This window comes from Rhinolophus hipposideros (assembly GCF_964194185.1).
Source record: "Rhinolophus hipposideros genome assembly, chromosome: 5".
Classification (NCBI taxonomy): domain Eukaryota; kingdom Metazoa; phylum Chordata; class Mammalia; order Chiroptera; family Rhinolophidae; genus Rhinolophus; species Rhinolophus hipposideros.
This window is the reverse complement of record NC_138051.1, coordinates 70734523-70761093: the sequence shown is the minus strand read 5'-3', so window position 1 is coordinate 70761093 and position 26571 is coordinate 70734523. Positions and strand designations below refer to the sequence as shown.

Sequence of the window (26571 nt, the reverse complement as noted above, 5' to 3'; positions counted from 1 at the left end):
CAAGGATAAGAAATGAAAGAGTTCTTTGTGATTTCTCTATCCTGCTTCAAGAAAGCAAACTCCATATTAAAATGTCAACTGTGTAAAAAAAGGAGCATATATTTTATCTGTTAAATTACCTTCAGCATTTCTCTTTCCTCTTCAGTCAGTTGATGTAATTCAATTTTTCGAAGGACCTTTTCAGTCCACTCATCAATTACATCTTTTAAGTTGAAAAGTTTGTCCCATAAAGCTAGAGCTTGGCCAAGATTTTCATAGTAGTCTTCTGTCTTCTCATTTATCTACCATAATTAACAAACAGAAATAACACATTTAGTGGTTAAAAAGAATGAAAACTATTGTTTCAGTCAAACAGTATTTTTAAATAACTGTTCAGTTTACCTTTACTGGCTACTTTGCTTTATTCATCAACAAAAAATTTGCTTTAACATATCATGTAGTTCTTTCTTCTACAAAAAAAAATCTTAGCTGATATGCTGCAGCTTATACACAATTGAAAGCAATAGTCTTCCTAATTTCTAAACCACAATAAATAAAAGGTGCTTTTAAAAACCCCCATGAAACTATAAAACAAATTCTTAATTTGTGACTCATAAAAAATATCATTAGTTATCAACCAAAAATGTATTAAATATACAGTTGAACATCAATATCTTGTGTAACATATTAAATGTTACCCATTTTAAATAAGTTTGCACTTTTATATCTAGAAGATTATAGAACCATTTGCTGGTTGTGCCTAACTCTGGGTGTGAGGTAATTCCTAAGTCATCAACTTTATATTATTTGAACATTCTTACAATGAGCACTTTTGAATTTTGTAATCAGATAAAAAAAATACTAACGATACAACAGAAAAGATCAATTTAATTGCTATACAATAGAATCTCTAGTCAATTAAGTTATCACTTACATCAAGCCATCTATCCACAATGATATTAGCCTCTTTCTCAAAAGGAGGCTCTTCAAAGGTTCGCATTTTGTTTAGATGAAATTGTAGATTTTTGCAGATCTGGTTAATCTTGTCTACAACTTCTAAATGTTCATTAAATTCTTCTTTGACAATTTCAATCTAAAAGAGATGAAACGTGTTTTGATATAGTGACATATTTAAACTGGTAAGAATAACAAGTCTATTATTGGCTTTTATTGTCCCACTTTCTCAATGAAAATTGTTTAGAATTCTAACCATCTGGTTTAGTAATAGTTCTACACCCAATTTTCTTCCTACATGGCATGATGAAATATGGTCTAAAACCTTGTTTCTTGTCCAGGTGAAATAATATTCTACAAAACACCTCCATTCAATGGTATAAAAAAATGATAATTCCTAGATTCAAGTGGTCAACTAGGTAAAACAGAACTCTAAAATATATTTAATATGACTTCCAGTTAATCTTCCATAATTCTAACTCCAACAGCATTTCTAACATGGAAAGTGAAATACTATTTCATGAAAAGGCCAATAACCTTAGACTATAAAATGAAATTTTAGTATTGACTAATGTTATCTTAATGTTTCATTCAATTCTCTCAATTTAATACTACACAAATATTTTTAATGTTTACATAAAATATGAAAACAGATTCCCCCTAAGCAAAAATCTAAAAATGATATACCCTAGGGGGACTTCCATTTCTGGGAATACGAAGTAGATACACTTTTTCCTCTTCTTCCCACTAAGTACAACTAAAAACCCTGCACATAATATACAAAACAAACTTAAGAGGACTGAAATGTGGAGAGTTCAAGAAGGGAGAATGGCTGGGGACATCAGCTCCTGAAGAACAACCTGGTTGTGAGTTCCCTGTGTTTTCTTTTTCCTTCGATATCTCAGACTGTGTGCTGGAGAAGCCAGCACCTGGTTATATTACAGACTAAAAAAAAAGCCCCAAGCAAAGCCTGTTCTCTACAGCCAAAGAACCAGAAATGGGACAACCCAGGAAGGTAGAAAACGTTTAGAAAATAATTATTCATTGGAGATAAGTACCACTGAAAAAACTGTGGCCCAATCCCCACCATGCCAACAAAAGTTCAATGTACAGCCTAGACTTCCACCATCATCAAGTTGTAACAGAAGCCCCACCTTCACTCAACCAGGGTAGTATCAGAGAAGGAGAAGGTGAAATAGAGAGCCAGGATTTTCATTCCTGATGGACAATAACAAAACACTCCCTCCTGTGATGTCGGCAAGAATTAGGGAGGGATCAGTGGAGGCTTACTGGGAGCTGGAACTCTCATCCCCAACCAGCAGTAACAAGGTGCCCCTATCCCTGGTGTCAAGAAATCATCCCATTTGCAGATGACATGATTATCTATGTAGGAGATCCCAAGGACTCTATAAAAATACTTCTAGAATTTAAAAGTAGATTCAGAAAGGTCACAGAATATAAGATAAACACAGAAAAATCGATTGCACTTCTCCATACTAGCAATGATTACATGGACACTGAAATTTAAAATATAATATCATTTCCAATTACTCAAAAAATAACTACTTAGGTATAAATCTAACAAAACATGCATAGGACTTATATGCCGAAAACTACAAAATGCTAATGAAAGAAATCAAAGAAGATCTAAATAAATGCAGAGACATACCAAATTCATGGAATGGAAGACTCAACATAGGAAAGATGTCAATTCTCTTGAAATTGATATACAGTTTTAACACAAGTACTACCAAATCCCTGTAATATTACTCTATAGATATAGAAAAGACTATTCCAAGATTTACATGGACTGGCAAAAGAACTAGAATAACTTAAACATTTGAAAAAAAATAAAGTGGGAAAGATCAGTCTATTTGATTTTAAAACCTATTATGTACAATAATAAAGATTATGTGGTAATGGCAGAGGAACAGACACAGTAGATCAATGGAAAAGAGTAGTGAACCCAGAAACGGACCCACACAAATACACCCAACTGATTTTTGACAAAGGTATAAAAGTAATTTAACAGAGGAAATAGTCTTTTCAACATATATAGAGCTGGAGCAACTGGACATTAATAGACATAAACATGAACCTTAACCTAAATCTCACACATTATAGAAACAGAAACACTAAATGGATGATAGACTTAAATGACAATCATAACTCTATAAAACTTATACAAAAAAAAATGGGAGAAAAATCTTCAGGAACTTGAGCTAGGCAAAGAATTCTTACACCTAGACACAAAAAACACAACCCAACAAAGGAAAAATTGATAAAGTAGACTTTACCAAAATTGAAAACGTTTGCTCTACAAAAAACCCTGTCAAGAGGATGACAAGGCAAGCTACAGTTTGGGAGAAAATATTTGCAAACCACATATCTGACAAATGACTAGAATATATAATGAACTCAACAGTTAAAAAAAATCAATATAATTAGAAAATGGGCAAAAGGTATGAAGAAATATTTCACAAAGATGACATACAGATGGTCACTAAGCACAAGAAAAGATGATCAATATCATTTGCAATTAGGGAAATGCCAATTAAAACCACAAAGTGATTGGTACAAACCTATCAGAATGACTAAAATTAAAAAATTAAAAATAGACAATATCTAATGCTGGAAAAGATGTGGAGAAACGATCACTCACACACTGCTGGTGGGAATGTAAAATGGTACAGCCACTCTGGAAAACAATTTGGCAGTTTCTTTAAAAACTAAATACACAGACTTCCACTCGTGCGTGAGGCGAGCGGAGCCGGAGTCGAGACCAGAGGCCGAACTCGGGATCTGACAAGATGGCCGGGCTGCCCCGCAGGATTATCAAGGAAACTCAGCGTTTGCTGGCAGAACCAGTTCCCGGCATTAAAGCAGAACCAGATGAGAGCAACGCCCGTTATTTTCATGTGGTCATTGCTGGCCCCCAGGATTCCCCCTTTGAGGGAGGGACTTTTAAACTTGAACTATTCCTTCCAGAAGAATACCCCATGGCAGCCCCTAAAGTACGTTTCATGACCAAAATTTATCATCCTAATGTAGACAAGTTGGGAAGAATATGTTTAGATATTTTGAAAGATAAGTGGTCCCCAGCGCTGCAGATTCGCACAGTCCTGCTCTCCATCCAGGCCTTGTTAAGTGCGCCCAACCCCGACGACCCGTTAGCAAATGACGTCGCGGAGCAGTGGAAGACCAACGAAGCCCAAGCCATAGAAACAGCTAGAGCATGGACTAGGCTATATGCCATGAATAATATTTAAATCGATCTGATCATCAGTGTGCATCATTTCTCCTGTTCTGCCAAGACTTCTTCCTTTTTGTTTGCATTTAATGGACACAGTCTTAGAAACATTACAGAATAAAAGCCCAGACATCTTCAGTCCTTTGGTGATTAAATGCACATTAGCAAATCTATGTCTTGTCCTGATTCACTGTTGTAAAGCATGAGCAGAGGCTAGAAGTGTCATCTGGATTGTTGGGAAAAGTTTAAAAGCAGTGGCCCCTCTCTGCTTTTATTCATTTCCCTCATCATGGTTTAAGTATAAAGCACTGTGAATGAAGGTAGTGTCAGGGTTAGCTGCAGGGGTGTGGGTGTTTTTCTTTGTTTTTATTTTTTTTGAGGGGGGAGGTGGTTTTATTTTAATTTTATGGGCTCCTTCCCTGCCTTTTATGGTGATCTAATTGCATTGGTTAAAAGCAGCTAACCAGTTCTTTAGAATATGCTCTCTAGCCAAGTCTAACTTTATTTAGACGCTGTAGATGGACAAGCTTGATTGTTTGACCCAAAATGGGAACATTAAACAAACATCACAGCCCTCACTGATAACATTGTGACTTTGCTGTCAAGTGTAGAATTCTTCCTTCAAGAAAAAAGCTTGTGACCATTTTGTATGGCTTGTCTGGAAACTTCTGTAAATCTTGTTTTAGTAAAATATTTTTTTGTTATTCTAAAAAAAAAAAAAAAAAAAAAAAAAAAAAAAAAAAAAACTAAATACACAATTAACAGACAACCCAGCAACTGTACCCCAGGATATTTTTTTTCCTGAGATACAAAAATTATGCTCATACAAACCCCCCTAGATGAACGTTGATAGCAACTTTATTCCTAACAGCCAAAAATTAGAAACAACCCAGATGACCTTCAATGGGTGAATAGTTCAAAAAATTGTTGTACATTCATACCATGGAAAAAAGAGAATAGCAAAAAAGGGAACAAATTATCAATACATGCAAGAACCTAAACGAATCTCCAGAGAATTATGCTGAGTGAAAACAGGCAATCCCAAAAGATTACATACTGTATAATTTCATTTTTGTAAGATTTTTGAACTGACAAAATGATAGAAATGGAGAGCATATTAGTGGTTGTGAGGGTGTGGGACAGAAGGGAAGTGGGTAGGGCTATAAAATGACATGAGGAGTCCTTGAGGTGATGGAAATGCTCCGTCTTGACTGTATCAGTATCAGTATCCTTACTGCAATATCATAGTATGGTTTGATAAGATTAGTTTCACCATTGGGGAAACTTAGGAAAGGGTATACAGGATCTTTCTGTATTATTTCCTACAACTGCATATGACTTTACAATTATCTCAAAAGTTTAATTTAAACAATTAAAATTAAGTAAAAATTTTTTAGTGGGAAAAAAAAAAAACTACCAGCGATGTTTCTGTCTCCTGACTGGACACTGACTGGTACACTAGCAAAGCAGAGATGCAAACCCAGGTGTTTTTTTCCTCCTAGTTCAGGACTCTTTGCATTGGGGCATAATAAATGTTTAATTAAATGGATACACACACACACACACACACACACATATCTCCTAATTTTTATTAAATTCAGAGAACATTGTTGTTCTGTTGATACAACCTACCAGTGGGTAAAGAGAAAAGGGTAGGAGAGGGTACTTTTAGCATTGACAGGAACTGCAGGTTTTGTTCTACAATGAATGGAAGGAGTAAAACAAAGGAAACTAGGCCCCTTCTGACATTTCCCAAACTTTAATAGTCCCCTGACAGTCTAGCCTTCTAGTCTTACTTTTCCACTCTGTCTTTCATTAAACAGAGTGGAAATTTGGCACCATATCCTAGATAAACATCCAGGTGTCTATGGTTTTTGAAGGACAAAAGTTCTCAGTGGTATCAGATTTCGGCCACTGGTAGAAAGCATTATGACAACACATACTACAGAAATTGATTGTTTCTGAAGACAGTACCTAAGTCATCACAAAATTAACTGAAAATTATGTTAACAATCAGTAGTACTAAAATCTGCTTTTTTCAGTTAAAAAAAGTATCTGAGAAAAGTTAAAACAACAGGATACTAGAACTTCTATATTTTCCATACACAATAGTATTATTTCAGCAAACACATAAAGTGTCCATATGCTAGACACAATACTAGATACAAGATTCTCAACACAATTTTTTAAAACCTTGGACTTTCATACATTTCGTAAAGGTAATTATTTTATTAATTTTAAAAATACCAGTTGTGAGCCAGGCTTTACAATTGAGAAGGTGATACAGATGCAAAGTTAACCAGTTTTTACTTTGCCATATACATATTTCAACTATGTTTTCAGGGAAAGCAATATTATGATCATTAAAACATGACTTTGTAGTCAGATGGGCTTAAATAATGATTCTGCCATTCATTAATTAGCCATTAAGGTTTGGAAATTTGCTTAATGTCTATACCCACTTTTTCCCCCTTTTCTTAAACAGAGAAAGTTGCTAATCTGAATGTCCAAATTCCAAGACATAAATTGGACCGCATTTACTAGTGAGCAGGATCGGCATGCCTGAAAAATTCAGCACATGGATATGGTTCTTTTTTCTGCTTTGTGTTGTTCCTTATTGGTACTAGGCAAGATGAGTCAGAGACCAGCATTATGCACCTCTCTTAACGTAAGCTGAAGAACCCAGCTCATTGCGTCAATATCTGAGCTACCCTATGAAGCCAAAAAAAGGGTGGTAAGATTCCAAAATGTAGATTTAGATCTGGTCAAGATAAACACCTTGTACATGTTTAGGCTGGCCTGCATGCTTGAACCCATTTTTCACCAGAGCACTCGTGCAGGTAATAATAAAGTGGTACCATTTGGTCTTATCTTTTTACTGTATGTCTCCCTTGACAATCCCACAGCAAATTATGATAATTGATGGGGCAGGATTGAGAATTCTTTGTTCTTTTCATAACACCATCTTAATAACCACAAAACCCCTAGAGTTACTTCCAAAGTTCTTTAAACCTTGGTTTCCTCACCAGTATAATGGGGGTAATAATACTTAGCTTATAGGGTTATTGTGAGAACGAAATGATACAACAATGTACAAAGTACTTAGCATACAATGACCGAACCATCATGGGAGAAGTTATCATTATCATTTTTATTATTATCAGTAGTAGGATAACTTAGAATCGCAAACCCACATCATAATCCTATTTGTAGATAAAACCAATTCTTCTGGTTTCAGGGTTTTTCAGCTTCTGGGGCAAGTCATTCATTGGAGTGGAGTGGGTATGGTTCGACCAATGAAGAAAAATTGAAATTAGTAAATTTGTAAAGTGCTACAATGACTATTTTTGATATTAAGAATTTAGACATTTAAGATTTTATGCTTAAAATAGAATCCTAGAAGTGAAATATTTAGTCAAATGGTAGAAAGAGTTTCAAGGTTCTTCAATAATACTGGCAAAGTGTTTTCCAAAAGGGTAGTATCAATACATTCTTTCATCAGCAATGTAGAGTGCTCATTTCACTATCAAAGCTATTTTATAAAAAAAATAACAAAAAATTAAAACTTTATTATAATAACCACCATCTATTGAGAGCATGTTTAAGTGAATTGTATTATTATATTACTAAATATTACACATACATAAAACCACACTATACATAGAAATAATTTATTAAAAGCCCTTTCTTTGATTTATCCATGCTTAAAACTGCTACTAAAACAAGAAGCCACAAGTTTTTATATTATTTAATAAACTATAAGAAGCTCTTGCCCTAATCACCAATGTGATGGTATTAGTGTTAGGAGGTGAGGCTTTTGGGAAGTAATAAGGTCATGAGGGAGAGATGAATAGGATTCGTGCCCTTATAAAACAGACCCCAGACAGCTCTCTTGCCCTTTCCACCATGTGAGGAGACAGGGAGAAGACAGCCCTCTATGAACCAGGAAGCCAGCTCTCACCAGACACCAAACCTATAGGCACCTTGACTGTGGACTTCTCAGCTTCCAGAACTGTGAGAAATAAATTTTTGTTGTTTATAAGCCACCGAACCTAGGGCATTTTTTTAACAGCAGCTTGAACAGACTAAGGCACAAATTAGTACTGAAAAGTGGCAGTGCTGCTGTACCAAATGTCTAAAAATGTACAAGTGGCTTTAGAACTGGGTAATGGGTAGAAGCTGGAAGAGTTTTGAGGGGTCAGCTAGGAAAAGCCTACATTGCCATGAATAGACCATTAAAGGCGATTCTGGTGAGAGCTCAGAAAGAGAAGACCTGTAGAAAAAGTCTCAATCTTCTTAGAAAATACCTAAGTCATCCTAAAAAGGATGGCGGTAGGAATGTGGATGGTCAAGGCCATTCTGATGAGGTCTGAGGGAAATGAGGAACATGCTGGAAACCGGAGGAAAGGCGATCCTTGTTATGAAAGTGGCAAAGAACTTGGCTGTGTCGTGTTTGTGTTCTAGTGTTTTGTGGAAGATAGAATTTGCTAGCAATGAATCTGGTTATTTTAGTGGAAAAGATTTCTAGGCAAAGTGTTAAAGGAGAGGCTTGTCTCTCTCTGACTGCTTACAGTAATACTTGAAAAGACAGAAATGACTTAAAGATGGAATTGTTAAGCAAAAAGCAGAACTTAAACGATTTGAAGAAATCTCAGCCTATCCATGTTGCAAAAAATGAGAATGCTAATGAGATGGCCAAATGCCCCTTAGATAAGGAGATGAGTACGGATCCATAGAAGCCAGCTGTTATTCTTTAAGACAAGAGTTGCCCTAAATGTGATTCAGAGGTCATCAGGGTTGTCACTCCCATCACAGGCCCAGAGCACCCTGGCTCAGTGGGCACAGTTGGCTCTACCTAGGTTTCAAAGGACGGGAATGCCTGGCAGGGCCACAGGTGTGTGACCTCAATCCAGGAAAGCTGAGGGTGTGGGATCCCAGCCCAGAGGAGTTGCAGAACCCCCTGCATTAGAGCCACTGGGGGGTGGGGGACATCCAGTCAAGATATGGGGGTTTTACCTTGTTTGCCTTGTTAGGTTTTAGACTTAACTTGGGATCCGTTATCCCTTTCTTCTTTCCTATTTCTCCCTTTTGGAATGGATATATCTATCCTATTCCTGTCCCATCACCGTATTTTGAAAGCACAGAATTTGTTTGGTTTCATGGTTTCACAGCTGGAGAGGAATTTCCCTCGTGATGAGGTGCTCACCCATATCTGATTTAGATGATATTCAGATGAGACTTTGGACTTAGAAATTAGAGTTGATGCTGGAGTGAGTTAAGACTTTTGTGGCTGTTGGGATGGAATGAATGTACTTTGCCTGGAAGAAGGACATGAATTGGGGGGGGGGGGGGGGCTGGGGCATCAAGGGCAACAAGCTCTGAGAATTATCTCCAGAACTAAACTTTGGTTGTTTATCAGCCACCCAGTCTACAGTATTTTTGTTATAACAGCCCAAACAGACTTCGATAACAGCCACAGAGGAGCTAATGACGGCAGAAGGGTCAGGGCCTGGACTTAGATTCTCAGCAGGGAGACCTACCCAGGGGAGGGGCCACCTGCCTGGAGGTGATGGAGGAAGTTTTACTGGTCAGAAAGTATACCGTGTACAGTTATGGGGTTGCTTAGAGTTATGGGGTGGTGGCAAGAGTGTTCAAGCCCTTGAAAAGAGGAGGGTTTAGAGCCGCAGTTAGGCCATATGGGGTTCAGAATGAAAAACCCCAAGATATGCCTCATAATAATCTGAATTTGTGCTCAGGGATGTTCAGCCAGTCAGCTCCCCTTTTAAAAAAATCACAGATAAGTTCAAAGAGAGCATGTCTCCATGCAAAGATTCCTCTATTCCAGTTGTCCTGAACCAAGTGGACGACTGCTTCAGGGGTTTTCTCTTTTGCCCAAACGCCACCTAATGAACTTCTAAGAGCATGAAAAAAAATGTGGATTGTTTTGAGCAAAAGTCAGCTTTAGCCGAGAGCTCAAGAGAAACTTGTGCCCCTCCCTTAACTACCTTGAACTTGAATTAGGGAACTTTTCCATAAAAAGAGACCATCAGAGATAACCTCTTTTGATCTATCTATAGGGCAGAGTAAACTTCTGTTTATTGAACATCTGCTCTGCTTATCATCCTGCAGTGATGCTTTGAGCCTCCAAGGTAACTTACCTCATCACGAGCTCACAATGTCTTATATACCCATTTCCCTCTTTGCCTCTGAACCTCTCTCCTGCATGTGGGGGTCTGACTCTTGCATGCAGGGTTCCCATACATATGTATGTGTTAAATTTGGTTATTTTCTCTTGCTAATCTGCCTCATGTCTACTTGATCATTAGACCAGCCAGAAGAACCTTGAGGGTAGAGGACAGGTTTGCACACCCCCACAGCTACACACAGAGGAGGACCTGACACTCATCAGATGTTAAGTCCTAGAAACTCTGCTGGGCATTTAGATGCCACCTCACGTAATAGGACAGGGATAGCTTTCTGCTGTTAATAGGATTCTTAACAGGACACAGGTAGGACTTAAGGACTAAGCAGGATTAGCACAAACCAAGAACAGCTGTAAGTCAAGAGGGACTAGATATCTGGTCAGTCTGCAAGGCAGGGACTCAGGGGGTGTGAATAAGGCAGAGACCTTGATTCCAGAAATGAGTACAAGGTGGGAAATTGGTATCAGGGACACAGTAGAATAGTAGCTATGGGAACTGGGACACAGGTTCAGGGACTCTTATACGGCTGACCGTACTGGATTCTCTCATTACCAAGAGAACCATACCTCCTTAAATCCACTGGATCCTTCTAGATTCTGAGACCACCAAACCCAGAAGCTGCCTCTACTGGATGGAATCAGACAGGCTGTGGCTGAGCAACTCCAAATGCCTGCTCATGGTCTTGTGGCTTCCCTCTAATGAGTCTCATAGAAAACCAGATGCGCATTCACATATTGTACAGCTGGTATCTAAACAGGGTTCTTTGGGATTGGTCAGTTTCAAGAAACTGAGTATGAGGAAGTGGGTTCCAGACGGCTATTCCTCACCTGTGGCACTGGCCATGGCGCTACACCCCAAGTGTCACTTCAGTTTCAGGGACAACAGTTCTAGATACAGAATAAATTCTAAGAATCTGGTCTATGTAAGCTTTTACAGATGTTGCTCTCAGCAACTGGGAAGTTTAATAAAATTGCTTTCTAACGACCAGATACATCAAGTAGACTATACTTCACACATGCTTTTGATATTTTGAAAGTGCTTTAGCATAGTAATCATCAAACCAACAGGAAAAGCAACTTTCTGGTCTATAGTAATCGAGGGCAGTGGAGTGTATTCTTTTCTAACTATTCCATTCTTCTGTGCTGTGGTTGATAACCATATAAAATCATAGAAAATAATGACACCTAGTGTCCAAAAATGATATTTTTCTTAGACTATGAAGCTGTGAATGGTGAGGATATGAACACAGATGGGGCAACAATGAGATTAGCCACACACCTTTATAGAAATAAAAACATAATTTTTCCTTTGTTCACTGACAACAGTGGGAACTTTCCTACTGTCTTCATTCTCTCGGGACTTCAATGAAGTCTCAGGTTCCTTTTAGGTATGTCAGTGCAGACTACAGAGGAAGCAGCAGGGGGTGACCCCAGACTCCAACAGAACCATACCGCCAGTATCAAAACTCAAACAGAAGCGACCCAGCATCAACTTGGGGGATGATTTTTTTTCAAGCTCTAGTAATATACTCTACAAATTCTTAGATATCTGGTAAAATAAAGTCACTAGTAATTTCTTTTAAACCAAGTTTCGAAAATAACTCCATTTATATCCTCTTTTTTTGTCAGGCTTGTGAGCGAGGCCACTGTGTAGTTTCCTTTAGAATTTGGACTCACCTCTGCTATCCTTTTCTTCAGGTTGTCCTTACCCATGTACGAAGCCTGAAGGGAGATGACATTCTCTTCTTTTTGAATCAAAGTTGTCAAGACACTTTTAAAGTTGTGATATTGTTTTAAGAGCTCCAAAACTCTTTCACATTGATCAAGGCTACGAAGGGAAAAAATGTAAAACAGCTAAACCTCTGAAAACAACAAAACCATTCTTTTTCTCTTTTTAAGTATCCTATAATGACTAGTAAGTTGTAGAAGCACTTTTCCTCATGACATGGTTTATAACAGTTTTACCAATTGAACCTTAGAAGGATGGCACATACATTTATCTGGAAAGTAGGGAGGTGTGGTAGGATAAGGCCCCCAATCTCTAGAGATGTCCATGTCCTGATCCCTGGATCCTGGAAAAGTGTTACCGTAATGGCAAAGGGGACTCTGCAGATGTGATTAGGTTAAGAATCTTAAAATGGGAAACTTATCCTGGATTATCCAAGTGTGTGAAATATAATCAGAAGGGCCCTTACAGGAGGGTTAGAGTCAGAGAACATAATGTGACACGAGAAGCAGAAGTGAGGGAAAGATTTTTCCTTACGATTCAGTGACCGAAGCTTTTGTGTTCTCCCACAAGAGTGCTGTATTTTGGCACTGTTGCCTCAGAGCTTTTCCTCGGCCATCTTGGAACCGTGGAAGAGAATTGGCCATCTCTTGCAAGTGCTTCTTCTCTTCTTCATATTCATCTAGGTCCTTATCCAGTCTGATTAGTGATTTTTTCCTTGATTATGAGAGAGAAAAGTTCAACAGCCAATTATTAGCCAACGTGATTTGACACAAACATGGATAATTTGAGGGAGCACACTAACTTTGTCTTCATGAGGTTTATGAAGACAAAAATTACACATCCTTCTTACATATGACAGCGTTCAGGAGGCTCTTTGCATTTCCAGAATGCTCATTTTGTGTTTTAATTATAATAAACGTACAAAAACCAGAAACAGTAACATTTTTCTGTGATGAACACACTGGTAAAGGGTGTGTATATGCAGGTGAAAGAAAAGAGAGAGAAAGAGTACATGTGTGTATATAAGTGGGGAAGAGAGCAGGAAAGAAGAGATAAACAGTAGAGCACTGCAGCCTCCTAAGGAAGGATGAAGGGACCCATGGAGGAAGGAAAACACTAGGGAAATCTGTGTACAAAGAAGTCATTTGAACTAAGGGTTTTAATGTGCAAACTAATCCTGGAGGGATTAACTCCATTCATTCATCTAGGTCTAAAATGCTTTCATCATATACTCACTGCCTCTACTTCCGCTCTTCCAATTTCTCTTGGATCCACTCCCCTAAAGCTTTCACTCCCTATGGCTCCTCCAAAACTGCTCCTCAAAACCTCCAGTAACCTCCACATTGCCAAGTCCATGTTCCATTCTCAGTCTGGACCTTCCCTCACTCATCAGCAGCAGTTGCTTACATCCTCTTCCTTGAAAGGCCCTCTCTCTCAGGCCCCAGGACTCTCTAGATTTTCCTTTTACTACATTGGCCACTCCTTCTCAGTATCTTTGGCTGGCTCCTCTTTATCTGCCAGATCTCTTAACATGGAGTGCCCCTGACCTCTTCTCATCTATCTTAACTCACCCTGCTGGCAATCTTATCCATCTCATGGCTTTAAATAGCATTCCCAAACACTGATAACTCTCAGATATGTTCTGCTAGCCTAGACTTCCCTTCAAACTCCTGATGCCTTCTATTTTTAAGAATCCTATTATTTCCCAAACTGAGCACACCTGATCTTTAAGTCAATACCAAATAAACTTCAGTCTTTCTTACCTCAGTCAACGGTAATGTAACAGAGTGAGATGCCCGGTCTCTGATTCCATCTTTTTCAAGCCTGCGATGTTCCCAGGACCTTTACGCGACTAGCTCCTGCTTAGTCTTGCATGCAAACATGCTAATCATTAGAGGAACTCTGCATCACGCTCGAGTTTTACAACTCCTCCCATATTCCCTTCCGCTGACACGAAAGAAGCCTGAACCGTATACTTTCTTAAGATGGATTTGAGGATGAGGTCTCCCATCTTCCCGGTTGGCTCCTTCTCGACCAATAAACCTTTCCTTCCTCCAAACTCTGACATTTTGAGCTTTGGCTTTTGAAGTGTCGTCGGGCACAAGGACCAACTGTGAACCAGTAACCATGTCTCCCATCTTTCTTTTACACCCTGTGTCCAACATGTCAACACATCTTGTAGACTCTACTTGCAAAATATATCCCGTCTTAACACTTTTCACGCCTCACCACTGGCCACACCACCATCATCCCTCTCGCCTGGATTACTGAGTAGGTCAAACCAAACTCTGTATCCTCCAACAGTCTATACTTAACACATCAGCCAGAGAGAACCTGCTATAATGAAAACCAAATCATTTCTCTCTGCTCAGAAACCTTCCAACGATTTCCCAATACTACTCAAAGAAAGAGCTAGTAATCACAAGTCCCTCCATGAGCTAAGTTACCAAACCCACTCGTTCACTCTCTGATCCCCTTTCAAACCTCTTCCCCTCACTGCTGAACCTCTCATTTCCTAGTCTCCCCTCAAACATTCCAGGCACAGTCCCAGACCTGGCCTTTGTACCCACTGCTCCTTTAGCCTGAAAGGCTCTTCCTCCAGGTAGTCACTTCGCTAGTTCTCTTCATTCCATCTTACTCAAAGTTCACCTTCTCAATAAAACTGTCCCTGATGATCCTACTTGAATTGTAACCTTCTCGTGCTTCCTTGCTGAATTTTTCTCCATAGCTTTTATCACCATCAAACATACTGAATATTTTACTCTCCCTACTACATAATAAGCTTTAGGAAGGGTAAGACTTTTTGTCTATTTTGTTAACTGCTATGTCCCCAGTACCCAAAACACTACACATTTCTTATATTAATAACTGAATTAAAAATTAACTTATTATTTATAAATGTATATCCTTCATTTATAAATTAACATCTAATTTATTTAATATTTCTAAATCTACAACAATTTATTTATAACGAATTAGTCACTAAATTAGCAATTAGTTTAACACCTCATGAAGAACTGGGCACTGTAGGAATGAAAGTCTCACAGAAACTGAGGTCACAGGGAAATTTCAGAGCGAAGAGCCTGATCAGCTAGAGCTCCAAAAGAGCACTGAACTCGAGGGACTAGAGGGGGGTAGAAGAGACAGAAAGTAGGAGAGATTTAGAAAGGGGTGGGGAGCTCCGCAGAACTGCCTCTTGCTAACGGTTTTTGTTTTCAGGACCTAGAGGCCAACTTTGAAAGCCAGAATGAAAATTACAGCATTCATATTGAACACCACCAATCTCCGTTTACCCCAATTCTGGTCTGTCTCCAGAATCAATACTAACCTTAATTACCTCAATCCCATGCCCCCCACTCAGTTCCCAGCCTAATCTTGCTGGGAGGAGAGGAGGAAACCAAATAATGAAAGAAGAAGTAGGGACAAAGTGTGGCATGTGGGTCTGCCACCACTTGTTTATTAATGTGCGGAGTTTTTCAGGTCTTCCCCCATCAAGAGAACACCGTAATAAGTACACAGCACTAAAGGGACTTTGAAGCAATTCATGCACTTCATACAAATCTAATTTCACTATATTTTGTCTGTGAGAATGAACACTTTAAAGAAAAAGAATTATATAACATTTGCTAACAGCACAATATCATGAAGAAGGAAATTTATTTGAAGTCTAGAGAAAAGAATGCTGAAAGCTGAACAGAGTGAGATGGAACAGAAATAGAAAGACATAGGAAGTATTTGTTTCACCTAACAGATATTTGAAAATACAAAAGAGTGTCACCTTGGATGGAAATGCACGGAAACAGTACTTACCGTTGTTTTACAGCTGGAACAGTTGGATCTTTAAGACCAATTTTACTGATTTGATTGTACACATCTTGAATATTTTTCAGGAGCTCATTATTTTTGAAAACACAGGTCTCCAGTAATTTGTCTTCTTCAGTGAGTTTCTCCTGTCCACCACTACGTGTTTCAAGTAAGTTTTTGGACAAAGCATCAAGAAGTTTTTCACAGGAGGTGTCTTCACCCCGTTCAGCATCTTTCAAGCCCATACCAATCATCTTCAAACGTTTATCCAAATGTCTGGCTTTCTCTTTCATCAGATAAATTTCTTCCTCTTTATTTTTCACTGTCAAAGTCTGTTCTGGTGCCACCTGTGAATCTGAGGCTGGAAGGTCTGTAACGATCTCAACAGAGAGTTCAGCTGTTCTCAGAGAAGCCAAAAAATCTTCCAGAGCCCTGAGGGTATCTTTACTCCTCTGGACTCTGTGGCTCATTTCTTCGAGTTGTGTTCTGTGTTTCAGTATAATATTCTGCGTCTCATGTAGATCAAGTGGGTATAATTCCTTGGACACAAAGTTGCCCGACTGCTCCAAATTGTTACAGATTTCAATCTGCTTTGCTACTGAATCCTGGATATCCTAAAATAAAGGTAAGAAAAGCTGAGAAGACTGAGGCAGAAAAAAGAAACACTGCATGTCAGAAACTAACCTCAAATTATGTAACTAGACTTAATCTAGAAAACTGCTTCTCAGTTTAACCAAAGCTGAAAGTTTCAACAGAAGGAAACATTTTTTTAAATTAAATTTATTGGGATGACAATTGTTAGTAAATTTACATAGATTTCAGGTGTACAATTCTGTATTACATCATCTATAAATCCCATTGTGTGTTCACCACCCAGAGTCAGTTCTCCTTCCATTACCATATATTTAGAAGGAAACATTTTAATTACAAATACTCAGATAATCCAGCTGTTTTGTTATCTGATACCCTTCCTGATGTTTCAATCCCCAAGAGAAAACAAGTAAATAAATCTACTGCTATAGTGAAAATAATTAGAGATACCGTGTTTCCCTGAAAATAAGACCTAACCGGAAAATAAGCCCTAGCATAATTTTTCAGGATGACATCCCCTGAACGTAAGCCCTAATGCATCTTTTGGAGCAAAAATTAATATAAGACTCTGTCTTATTTTTGGGGAAACATGGTAGAACTATTGAGGTAACTGTTTATAATCTGAAAAATAAAATATTTTTTATTTACAATGGGATTTAGAATAAGTAAACTGCAGAATATGCCTATATAAGTACATGGGTGCAGTATATTTAAGATTTTAGTCATTGGAGGAGGCATTCATAAGGAACCCTTCATTTTGAATTCAAAGCCACAGTACCTATGTCCAAATTTGAAAGGAATTAAAGATTTGAAAAATAAATAACAAGTCTAAACTATGGAAAATTTTTCTGTCATGGCTTATATTATAAATGCATACTACTGATGTATAATTAAACATGTATAATTAAACATCAACATATATAAACCTCCAAGGAACTGATCATTCTATAGATATATTGTGAGAACTTATTTTACTTTCAGGTTTTGGTAAATGCCATCAGCATCAGTGAGATGAAATTCTTGAATGGCCATTTCATGGAGAAAGAGCAGGTCTGAGCCACAGAGAAGGAGTGATTCCTTCTCCACAGGTAACATAATCTGCAGCGCAGTCTCCAAAGACTCCATTCTGAGTGAAAAACAAATTAGATGTGAGGGAAAAACACAGCAGAAGGATATCCTATAAAGCATATGAATGTCATTACTCAACCATGAACAGAAAATAATTGTCCAATAAAATACATACGATGATATGTACAGATCATCACATTAAAACCCAAACTCAGCAATCCAAAATGCCAAAGAATGAGTTGTTTGCTATACCCAGGTATTCTTAATAGTTTAATAGATAACACACTAAAAGGAAAATTATAAAATATACTAAGCCTTTCCCATCCTTTTGAAATACGAATTACTAACTGTAATTTAACTTTGCCTTAATGACAAAGAAACCTCATTATGAATACTAATTATTTTATTAGTGGAAATATAATAGAGTTCTACAAATAGGCTCTACCAATAATAAAATAAAATGTGTGACCCTGGATAATTAACATGTAGACGCTGAGGCTCAGTTTCCTCCCATGTAAAATGGGGATATGTACTGGGGATATACATCCTACATATTGGGGTAATAACAGCACTCTCATTTTACAAATAAGGTAATCAAGGCCCAGAGAATTTATGTGATATGGCTAAACTCATGCCCAAGAGGAAACAGTGGGAAAAGCATGGATTTTTTAACTCAACAAGCTTTCAGTTGCATTTAAGTTTCTGGCTAGGGGTGTGGCTTGGTGAGCCTCCCTACATCACCTCCCTTTCAGATTGCTCATCAGTAAAATGGCAACCATAATGATAGCCTGTTTTATGGTTGTTGTGACAATAAAATAACATAGTACAGTACTAGCCTAGCTTAAAGTAGCATTTAAAAATTTAGTAAACTCATTAATAGACCTCAGAATTATACCTGGTAGTAACAGCCATCTGAAATTCTCTTTCTTTTCCCTTTAATCTGTCTCTTGCTTTAATCATAAAAGGCTTCTTAACGTCGCTTTCAAGCTCTTCTAACTTCAGTGAAGTGATTTCAAACTCTTTCCAGCAAGCATCAGTTTCATTTTTTAAGACCTAGATGAAACACATACATTAATTTATCAACCAATGGGTTAATAGGCACAATTACTCTATTCTTACAAAATGAGACATCCACCAACTGTGGGCACAAAGTTTCACATGAAAATACACTAAAAAATATTTTCAAGCCGTCCATAAGTGAAGTATCCTTCCGAGAACAATGAGGATTCATCGTGAAGTCAAAGGAGTGAAGAACATGGCTTTCCGGGAAACCACACTCCCTTCCTCTAAGTTAGGTGCACAGAATACAACTCAGAAAGACACACAGATGTAAGAACAGCTACTCTGTTTCCTCTAGGTAATAAATTCTTGTTTCTCCCTACACTAAAAGAAATTTGGAGCACACCAAAACTACTTCTATCAAATGAGAAGTGAATAACATTAATTTATGATTTATAATTAAACACCTAAAAATTATATGCCATTGCAGCTCATCTTGGTTCATTTAAAAAAAAAAAAAAAAGGCACGGCTACAGAATTTTACTGCATGCTCACCAGTATAATTGGTTCATCACTTTCCCCAAGGACTAATATAGCTTTTCTAACCAATTCATTATTCAGGCCCTAGAGTAAGATCTCAAGACAGTTTCTTAACTGCATTGAAAACATACTAAATCCATCATTTGAACAGAGATTTTAACATATGAATTTTGCTTATTTAGAAGGAAAATAAAGAAGAGCCAGACAGTAGAGTATGGCTCAGGAACTGGCATCACTAAAGGAAGACAGAAACTAGAAAATATGAGAGGATATTGTAGGTACCAGCCATAGCCCTCTACCTGGTAACTTTTCTGTGAAGGTTCACTCTAATATACCTTCCAGCATACAAGTAGTGCACAGCAATGCACAAATCGTCTTCAAAATAAGGAACATATATATTTGTAGAGCATACAATTGATGTGCCCACTACTAGATTGTTTTGTTCTGTAGCTCCTGAATCAAATGCAATACTCCCTCTGATGGCTCTCCAAGAGGACCATCCATCACTTAAGAGTGAAAAGTCTCTCCACTGCCTGCCCCTTCCTTAGTGCCCAACATCTGATAAAATATTGTGACAATTTGGTTTAGATGATGAACAACTGAAACAAATATGTAGTCACTGGTTTTTCATGTTATTATTAATTTTAGAGCAACATGGAAGCAGTGTTGGTTGAAATTGCCTTTAAAGACATTGTTTTCAGCAATTTATCTGAAACCCTCATTCCCATCCCAGGCACGATCCAAAATCTTGCAAATCACAATAGCTAGAGTATCAAATTAGAGCATGAGCAATAAATTAGAACCCCGAACCAAAGTCTTTCCTGGGTTTGGTGCTTGCATGCAAATCACTTTCTGGAATTGGGTGACATTAGAAATGCAATCCAACAAAGAAAGTTCTTTGGAAACCCTTAGCATATGTGACCTCAACAAAAATGGTAAAATTTGTACTCATGCTGGTATTATTTTCTAATAAAAGACAAACTTCTCTAGTAATATTTTCAATAATTACCTGTAGATCTGTCAGTTTATCCTGCAGACAAGCACTACTCCTTTCCTTATCACCAGGGAAATCAGAAGTAATCCTGAATGTGTTATTTTGCAAGTGTAGTTCAAGAGTTTCTCTGTATGCATCATACCTGGGAAAAATTAAATGTGACATTACATAATTTAAGAAATAAAACAAAAACCTTTGAAAATTACTGTTGATTATGTATAAGGAAACCCCAGGGAATTTCTGTTTGCGTTATTGGACCACATGCAAAAATTATGACTGAAAGGTAAAAAAAACTCATTACAGTATAACACGTTTGCTTTGATGAAAGATTTTTGGGCTTTCATCAGTTATTTAAAAGAGTTTACCTCTCTAGTAAACTATTTATAGATGTATCGTGATCCTTTTCAAACTTCTCCATGTTTTCTTCCTGTTGAGGATTTAACTCTGATTCCAGGCTCAAATTCTTAATCGACTCCATTGTCTAAGCAAATACGCAAATAGAAAACATAGTATCTTCAATATACTTAATTGTCTAGAAAAGATAACACTATAATACAAAGGCACATCATTGATTCTTTATACCCCAAACCAGGAGATGATACAATTTATTTGAGGTTTCTCAGTTCAGAGAACGGCCTTCCCACAGGACAGAGGAGATTTATGACTAAGTCTCACTTTCTAATTGGTATGTCAGCACAGTAGAGGAGTTCTCTCAACCCCTACATGCTTCTGCTTGTGACCACATAGCCATCGTCACAAGTAGACAGAAGCCTAGCATGCAGAAGCAGACCTCTGAAAACAAATACACCTCATTCCTTTCCTCCACCGTCTGACTGACTGTCTGGGCTGGGATATACAGTAAATGCCCACTTACCCAGAATTCTAAATGAAATTTTAATTCCCAAGGAAAGTAAAAGACATTAATAATAATGAGAAAAAGACAAATGATAAATGAACCAGTTCATCTCAATGACACTGAGGCTTCTGTACAGATTAAACTCAACCTCTTACACTCTAAATAGTAATGTGCAGTCAATGTGAATTCATAATGCTTCAAATGGTCTCTTTTTGAAAGACCTGTGTAGCCTCAGAGGGAAATCAAGTTATGCTTGCTGTAGCTTTGGTTCATTTCAATTCTTTGAAAAGCAAGCTTCCTTGCATTATTTAGGTGGGAATTTCAGCTGATGGAAATAGTCAGATAATTAAAACCAACAGTTAATGAGAAGTGGATTATTATACATATGGCCTTTTTCATTGGGTTTACTTCTAACATACATTATCCCCATTTAACACCTTTTCAGTTGATGGCTGATTATCTGATTTTGCAGATGACACCGCACTGTGGCCATTCCTTCCTCCATTCTCAGATGTGTTCATGGTCCCCCTAGGAAGGAATCAAAATGGCATATTGAACTAGAGGGAGAAAAATGAAGCCTAAACATAATGAACAATAATAATTTTGATTTTGCAAGAGGCTTTCTCTCGTTTTTCCCCCTGATGCGCAGCTATTCTTACGAAGAAGCACTAACTTGTTTTTGGACGTGCCTCCCACTGTGGGTTGCAGGGTCATGTGAATCTCGGAAGCACACTTTCGAAGTCTCTCTATCTTTTGCTCATAATCCTTGAGCGCTCTCCTCACTTCTTGTTGACGCTTCTGTGAAGTTAGCTCTTCACACAGCTCCCGCAGGACATCCATGTGGTGATCAAGCTGGTACAGACTGCCTTCCTCAGAGAAGCAGGCCTAATTGAGGAAATAAAGCAGGAAATGTGTTTCAAATAAGTTTACATAATTAGTCCATGAGGATTAGAAACTAACAGATGGGTGTGACTTTAACAACACAGTCTTTTACAGATCTGTCCACTGTGTGCCTGGTGTGGTAATGGTCACTGGGAAAATAAAGATGAGGCAGTCAGCCCTAACGCCATTTGCCACAATCAGGAAATGTAGTGAAGGAAACCAAATTACGTCACCGCAAAGTGTACCTCTTTGACATGAAAATTATTTGGGGATGAAGGCTATTAAGAAGCAATAAATGAAGAAAAAGATTCCCCCTTTTTGCCTAAAGACAAGAAATAAAGTCTCAAAAAAAAAAAAAAGAAATAAAGTCTCCTTCTACTGGAGACAAACTCTTATTAACTTGGGCACTGGAGGAAATCTGCAAACAAACCTAGTTAAACTAACCTAGTTACTTTTTCACCATTCACTACCCCCTGGCCCAAAGCCCTTTGTCTTGTCAGTACTTCACACGTGTATTGTTTCTTTGTCTATAAGGTATAAACAATGCCTGCTCTAGTCATGTCTTTGGGTCTTCAATCTCTTATGAAAGCTCCCATAGTTCATGTAAAAATTCAGTAACGTGTACGCTTTTCTCTTGTTAATCTTTGTCAGTTTAATTTTCAGACCCAGCCAAGGACCACAGGGGGTCGAGAATTCTTTCCTCTCCTACAGTAGTCACACAAATAGTGAGTATATATTGTGACAAGTGTGGCACCACCGGCCTTCAGGAATCAGAAAAAGCCTATTTTTACATAAGGGAACCATCTGAGTTCAATAAGGAAACAAGGACTAGGAGTGTTCAATGTAAAAGGGGAGAGAGGGCTTTCCTAGTAGAAGGAGCAGCCAAGAGACGAAAAGTTCCAGATGTTCTGAAAGGACAGGTAGTCTAGTGTGGCCAGAGGTGTACGTACAGAAGACACACTGTAGGCATGTCCTGGGCCAGACAGTGAAGGACTTGCATGGCCTCCTAAGTAGTCCAGAGGTATCCTGGGAGTAATGGTGAGCCGGTGACACTCTGGTGATGGGTTTGGAAGATGATGCAACCTTCATCATGCTGAGAAAATAACCCAAGCAAAGGGAGGTGGCAATACCGATAGAAAAGGAGGAAAAGAAACAGCTGTTCTGAAGAGTAACAGATAGGACTTGGTAACTGACTCCATTAAGACTGAGAGGGAAGGAAAGGGGAAGTAGAGGAAGGGCATTCTGAGATGGCAATACCTTTCATAACCAGGATGTATAAGAGGGAGAAGCATTTGAGAAGATATATTATTGGTCCAAGTTTGGACATGCTGAATGTGAGGTCTCTGAAGAACACTGGTGATATCTCCATTAGAAACAGAACCTAGAGCTCGGAGGAAAGTACTGAGCTAAAGATTTTGGCGCCATCATTGTAGAAAGGGCAGCCAAAACCCCAGAGTGCATAAAAATGGCCTAGAGCAAGTATAAAATTAGTCAAAAACAGAGACTCCCAAGCACCCGTTGGCTTATATCCTGATTTGATATCTTTCACAAAAGCTGTGCTTTTGAGGACACCATGTCCTCACAAAAAACAACTGTGAGTGCTTCAGCAATGGGTGACGCGTTTGTAATTAGAGTCTCAAGGACAAGGCCACTGAAACATCAAGGCAAGTCATGAAATATTAACTCAGTGCTGTATTTTCCTCACTTTTAAAAAGCAAGAAGCACAGGTTCTAGTCAGAACTTGAATTTCATGAGGAATAATCTCTAGGGGACAAGATGGCTGAAGAAATTTTTAGAGCAGATTTAATTCTTGGCAAATGACATACACAACCCTTTAAGAAAAACCTCAAAATGATGACAAAATGTAAATGGAAACAGGTGGTTTACCTCATGCTCCTTGATGAGACCCTTAGTCCTTCCTCTGCGAATTAGTTTTTTTTCTTTATTTACTTGTTTTTCAAGTCTTGAAATACTGTCACTAAGTTTTCCTTTTTCAATGTCTATTTTTAGTTGTTGAATATACAAAGACATTTCATGATGAAGAGACTGCAAATAAACAAAGGCACAAATTAACCATGGAAACAAAATGTATTGAAAAAGTTTTCATTAAAAACACAATACAAAATACTTATAGTAACAAAGCGCAGAAACAGAGCTTGTGAAATTCAGATTCATCCTTGTGTCTTTGGGGAGGATGTTTTAAAATATACCAGACCCATAAACATATTTTTTTTCTTTCCAACAACTTAAAATGTGGTTTAGCTGGGAAAGATATTGTCAAGAGAATTAAAAGACAAGCTGCAGACTGGAACAAAATATATACAAAACACACATGTGAGCCTATGCAGAAATAACAAGTTACTATAACATGTAACCCGGATGGAATTCTGGAACTGATAAAAGAGGACGTTAGGGAAAAACTGTGGAAATAAAATATTAACTTAGTCAATAAAGTATTAGTATTAGTCCGTTAAGTATGACAAAGGTACTATATTAACTTAAGATGGTAATAACATGGGAAACTGGGCATAGGGTATATCAGAACTCTTTGTATCATTTTTGTAATAATTATATAAATCTAAAATTGTTCTGAAGTAAAGGTTGTTTTAAAAATGTGTTTTAAGAGGACCTTTATAGATATTTAATTATACTACTTTATTCTCTCTCCATGTATTCACACACACACACACACACACACACACACACACACACACACACACACACAATACTAAGTACTATTTACTGAACATAATCTCTGTGCTAAGTGCTTTATATAAATCCTTGCAACATCCCTGTCAGGTTGGTGGAATTATTCCCATTTTATCAGTGAAGCTCCTAGAAGTTAAGTCACTTGCCAGGGTCACAGCTGCTGGATCCAGGTCTGTCTGGCACCAAAGCCCATACCTATTTCGCTATGAAACTCTGGGTATATGTGTCAATGTGTTGTCTCAGTCAGTATCCAACCAGGAAGCTGGAAAATACTAAATATTTAACTCAGAGGAAATTACATGCAGGGGATTGATTACACAGGAGATGAAAGCCAGAGTTAGGCAATCCATACGTTAGCATCACTGGGCTGAAAGCTCCAGCAGAGCCCAGGCAGAAGGGTCACCCACCAGAGGCTGGAATTATGAACCTGCAGCCAGGGGAACACACAGCTGCCAGAGACACGGTCCAAGAGAGAGGAAAAGAAAGCCTTTGGCCTCCCCCTTTTCACCCCTTCCAATCTCCTTCTAATCTCCAGTGCTGTGATTGGCTGAACACAGACAGAAGCCAGATATCGCAGGACCTGAGAACCATAACCTGCAGAGACCAGCCCTCTGTGATACAGAGTAGACAGGGGGACCACCAAAAAGGACTGATGACAAACAGCTCCAGGGTTAGACCTACAAGGCCCACATATATTTATGCATAGTCTTACCTCCCACTTGGCACAGACATCTCTACTCTTCTCTTCCAAAGACAGCTTAACATCCTCAGTTACATGATTTTTCAGTTCTTCAACAGCTTTCAAATACTTAGCCAGACTTTTAGTATTAAAAATTAATAGTGCTTCCTAAAAACAAAACAAACAAAAGCAAACAAGAACATGAAAGCCTCATTCTATTGCCAAATCTTCAAAGTCAGTTTTGGTAGGTCTTTCACAGGTAGAAGTTAGAAAAGGATTCTGTGAAGACTATTTAAAGATTAAAGATTTAGGGGAGACTTCTCTTTATAAATTGAGGTTGATACCCCATTTGCATCTCCTGAATTCTTTTGAAAAGAACTGCAAAATACTTCTTATTTAAATGTAGTTACACATTTGTGGCCCAGGTAAGGCTTCTTTATGATAGTCAATTATTTTTGTTACTCCTCTGATAACTAATTAAAAGGCTATTGTGCAGGATAATGAACCCCTGGCAAAGTTTCCTATACAGTTCTTAAGTATTGAGCAGACAACCACACTTCATGAGCAATACAATATGAAGTAGCATACAGTCGAGATCCGTGTTGCAATAAGATACAATTTATAGCACGGTTAATACGGTAAATATTTACTGTTGTACGTAAGCATTTCATGTTGTAAGGCAACATCACCTCAACGTGGACTTTCAAGTTTTGCCCAGGGCCAACCACACATGCAGTCCCATGCCAGGGGAGCGGCAGGAGACGGGGTGGGTGGGGACTGCCACCAGGAATGTGTCTGCACCTTACCACCCACTCGCCAGCTCTTATAGAGTGAGACCTGGCAATACTCTGTAGGAGCAGAATCCTGCCTTAGGTAGTTAGTGAATGTGAGGTGAAAAAACAGTTTGAGGCCCGTGAAAGAGGCAGAAAATCTATCGGAGATGAGAAGACGAAAGTAATTCTAGGGGAGAAGGCAATGAAGCAGGGTGGAAATTCATCCATACACTCATGTTTATTATGACATATTTATTATGAGCCAACTGCAGAAAAGGTACTGCTAAGCCCGAGGGGCCTCCTCTAAGGCCTCTTGCTAGATTCATGACCTAGGGAGATAGATATTCTAACCCTATATGCTGGCTGGTGGCTCGTATGACTCACGTGTCCCTGGAGGCAGGGGTCTCAGGGAAGTACCTGGCGGAGCAGGGACCTTGTACCTGCTGCAAAAATGGATCTACTTCACTAATGCCAGAGACAAAAAGAGGAAATCCCTGGCCTCCGATTCCAAAAGGAAGGTGGTCTGGGAGAAAAAAATGGTGTGAGAACTGACACCTCCCCA

The 26571-nt window shown here is 38.3% G+C and overlaps 2 protein-coding genes across 2 annotated transcripts in view; one reads left to right on the top strand and one right to left on the bottom strand.

Annotated features, from left to right (window-relative positions):
* The window catches only part of SYNE2 (spectrin repeat containing nuclear envelope protein 2), a 235057-nt gene that overhangs the window by 153770 nt on the left and 54716 nt on the right, over positions 1-26571 (bottom strand). Inside the window, exons 22-34 of the mRNA XM_081049461.1 lie at positions 25270-25404; positions 23736-23894; positions 21640-21851; positions 21404-21494; positions 20476-20591; positions 20126-20252; positions 18473-18630; positions 17485-17635; positions 15925-16532; positions 12649-12828; positions 12063-12213; positions 914-1072; positions 120-281 (exon numbers count right to left, since the gene is read on the bottom strand). Of these exons, the coding sequence (XP_080905587.1) occupies positions 120-281; positions 914-1072; positions 12063-12213; positions 12649-12828; positions 15925-16532; positions 17485-17635; positions 18473-18630; positions 20126-20252; positions 20476-20591; positions 21404-21494; positions 21640-21851; positions 23736-23894; positions 25270-25404 (2409 nt within the window). The remainder of the gene's footprint in view (positions 1-119; positions 282-913; positions 1073-12062; positions 12214-12648; positions 12829-15924; positions 16533-17484; positions 17636-18472; positions 18631-20125; positions 20253-20475; positions 20592-21403; positions 21495-21639; positions 21852-23735; positions 23895-25269; positions 25405-26571) is intronic.
* On the top strand, positions 3680-4892 carry LOC308497729 (ubiquitin-conjugating enzyme E2 N). The gene has a single exon (XM_081048731.1). The coding sequence runs from the start codon at positions 3744-3746 to the stop codon at positions 4200-4202; it is 459 nt and encodes a 152-aa protein (XP_080904857.1). The 5' UTR covers positions 3680-3743; the 3' UTR covers positions 4203-4892.

Excerpts from the sequence above, each read along its gene's own strand:
- LOC308497729 (XM_081048731.1), top strand. The coding sequence starts at position 3,744 with ATGGCCGGGCTGCCCCGCAGGATTATCAAGGAAACTCAGCGTTTGCTG.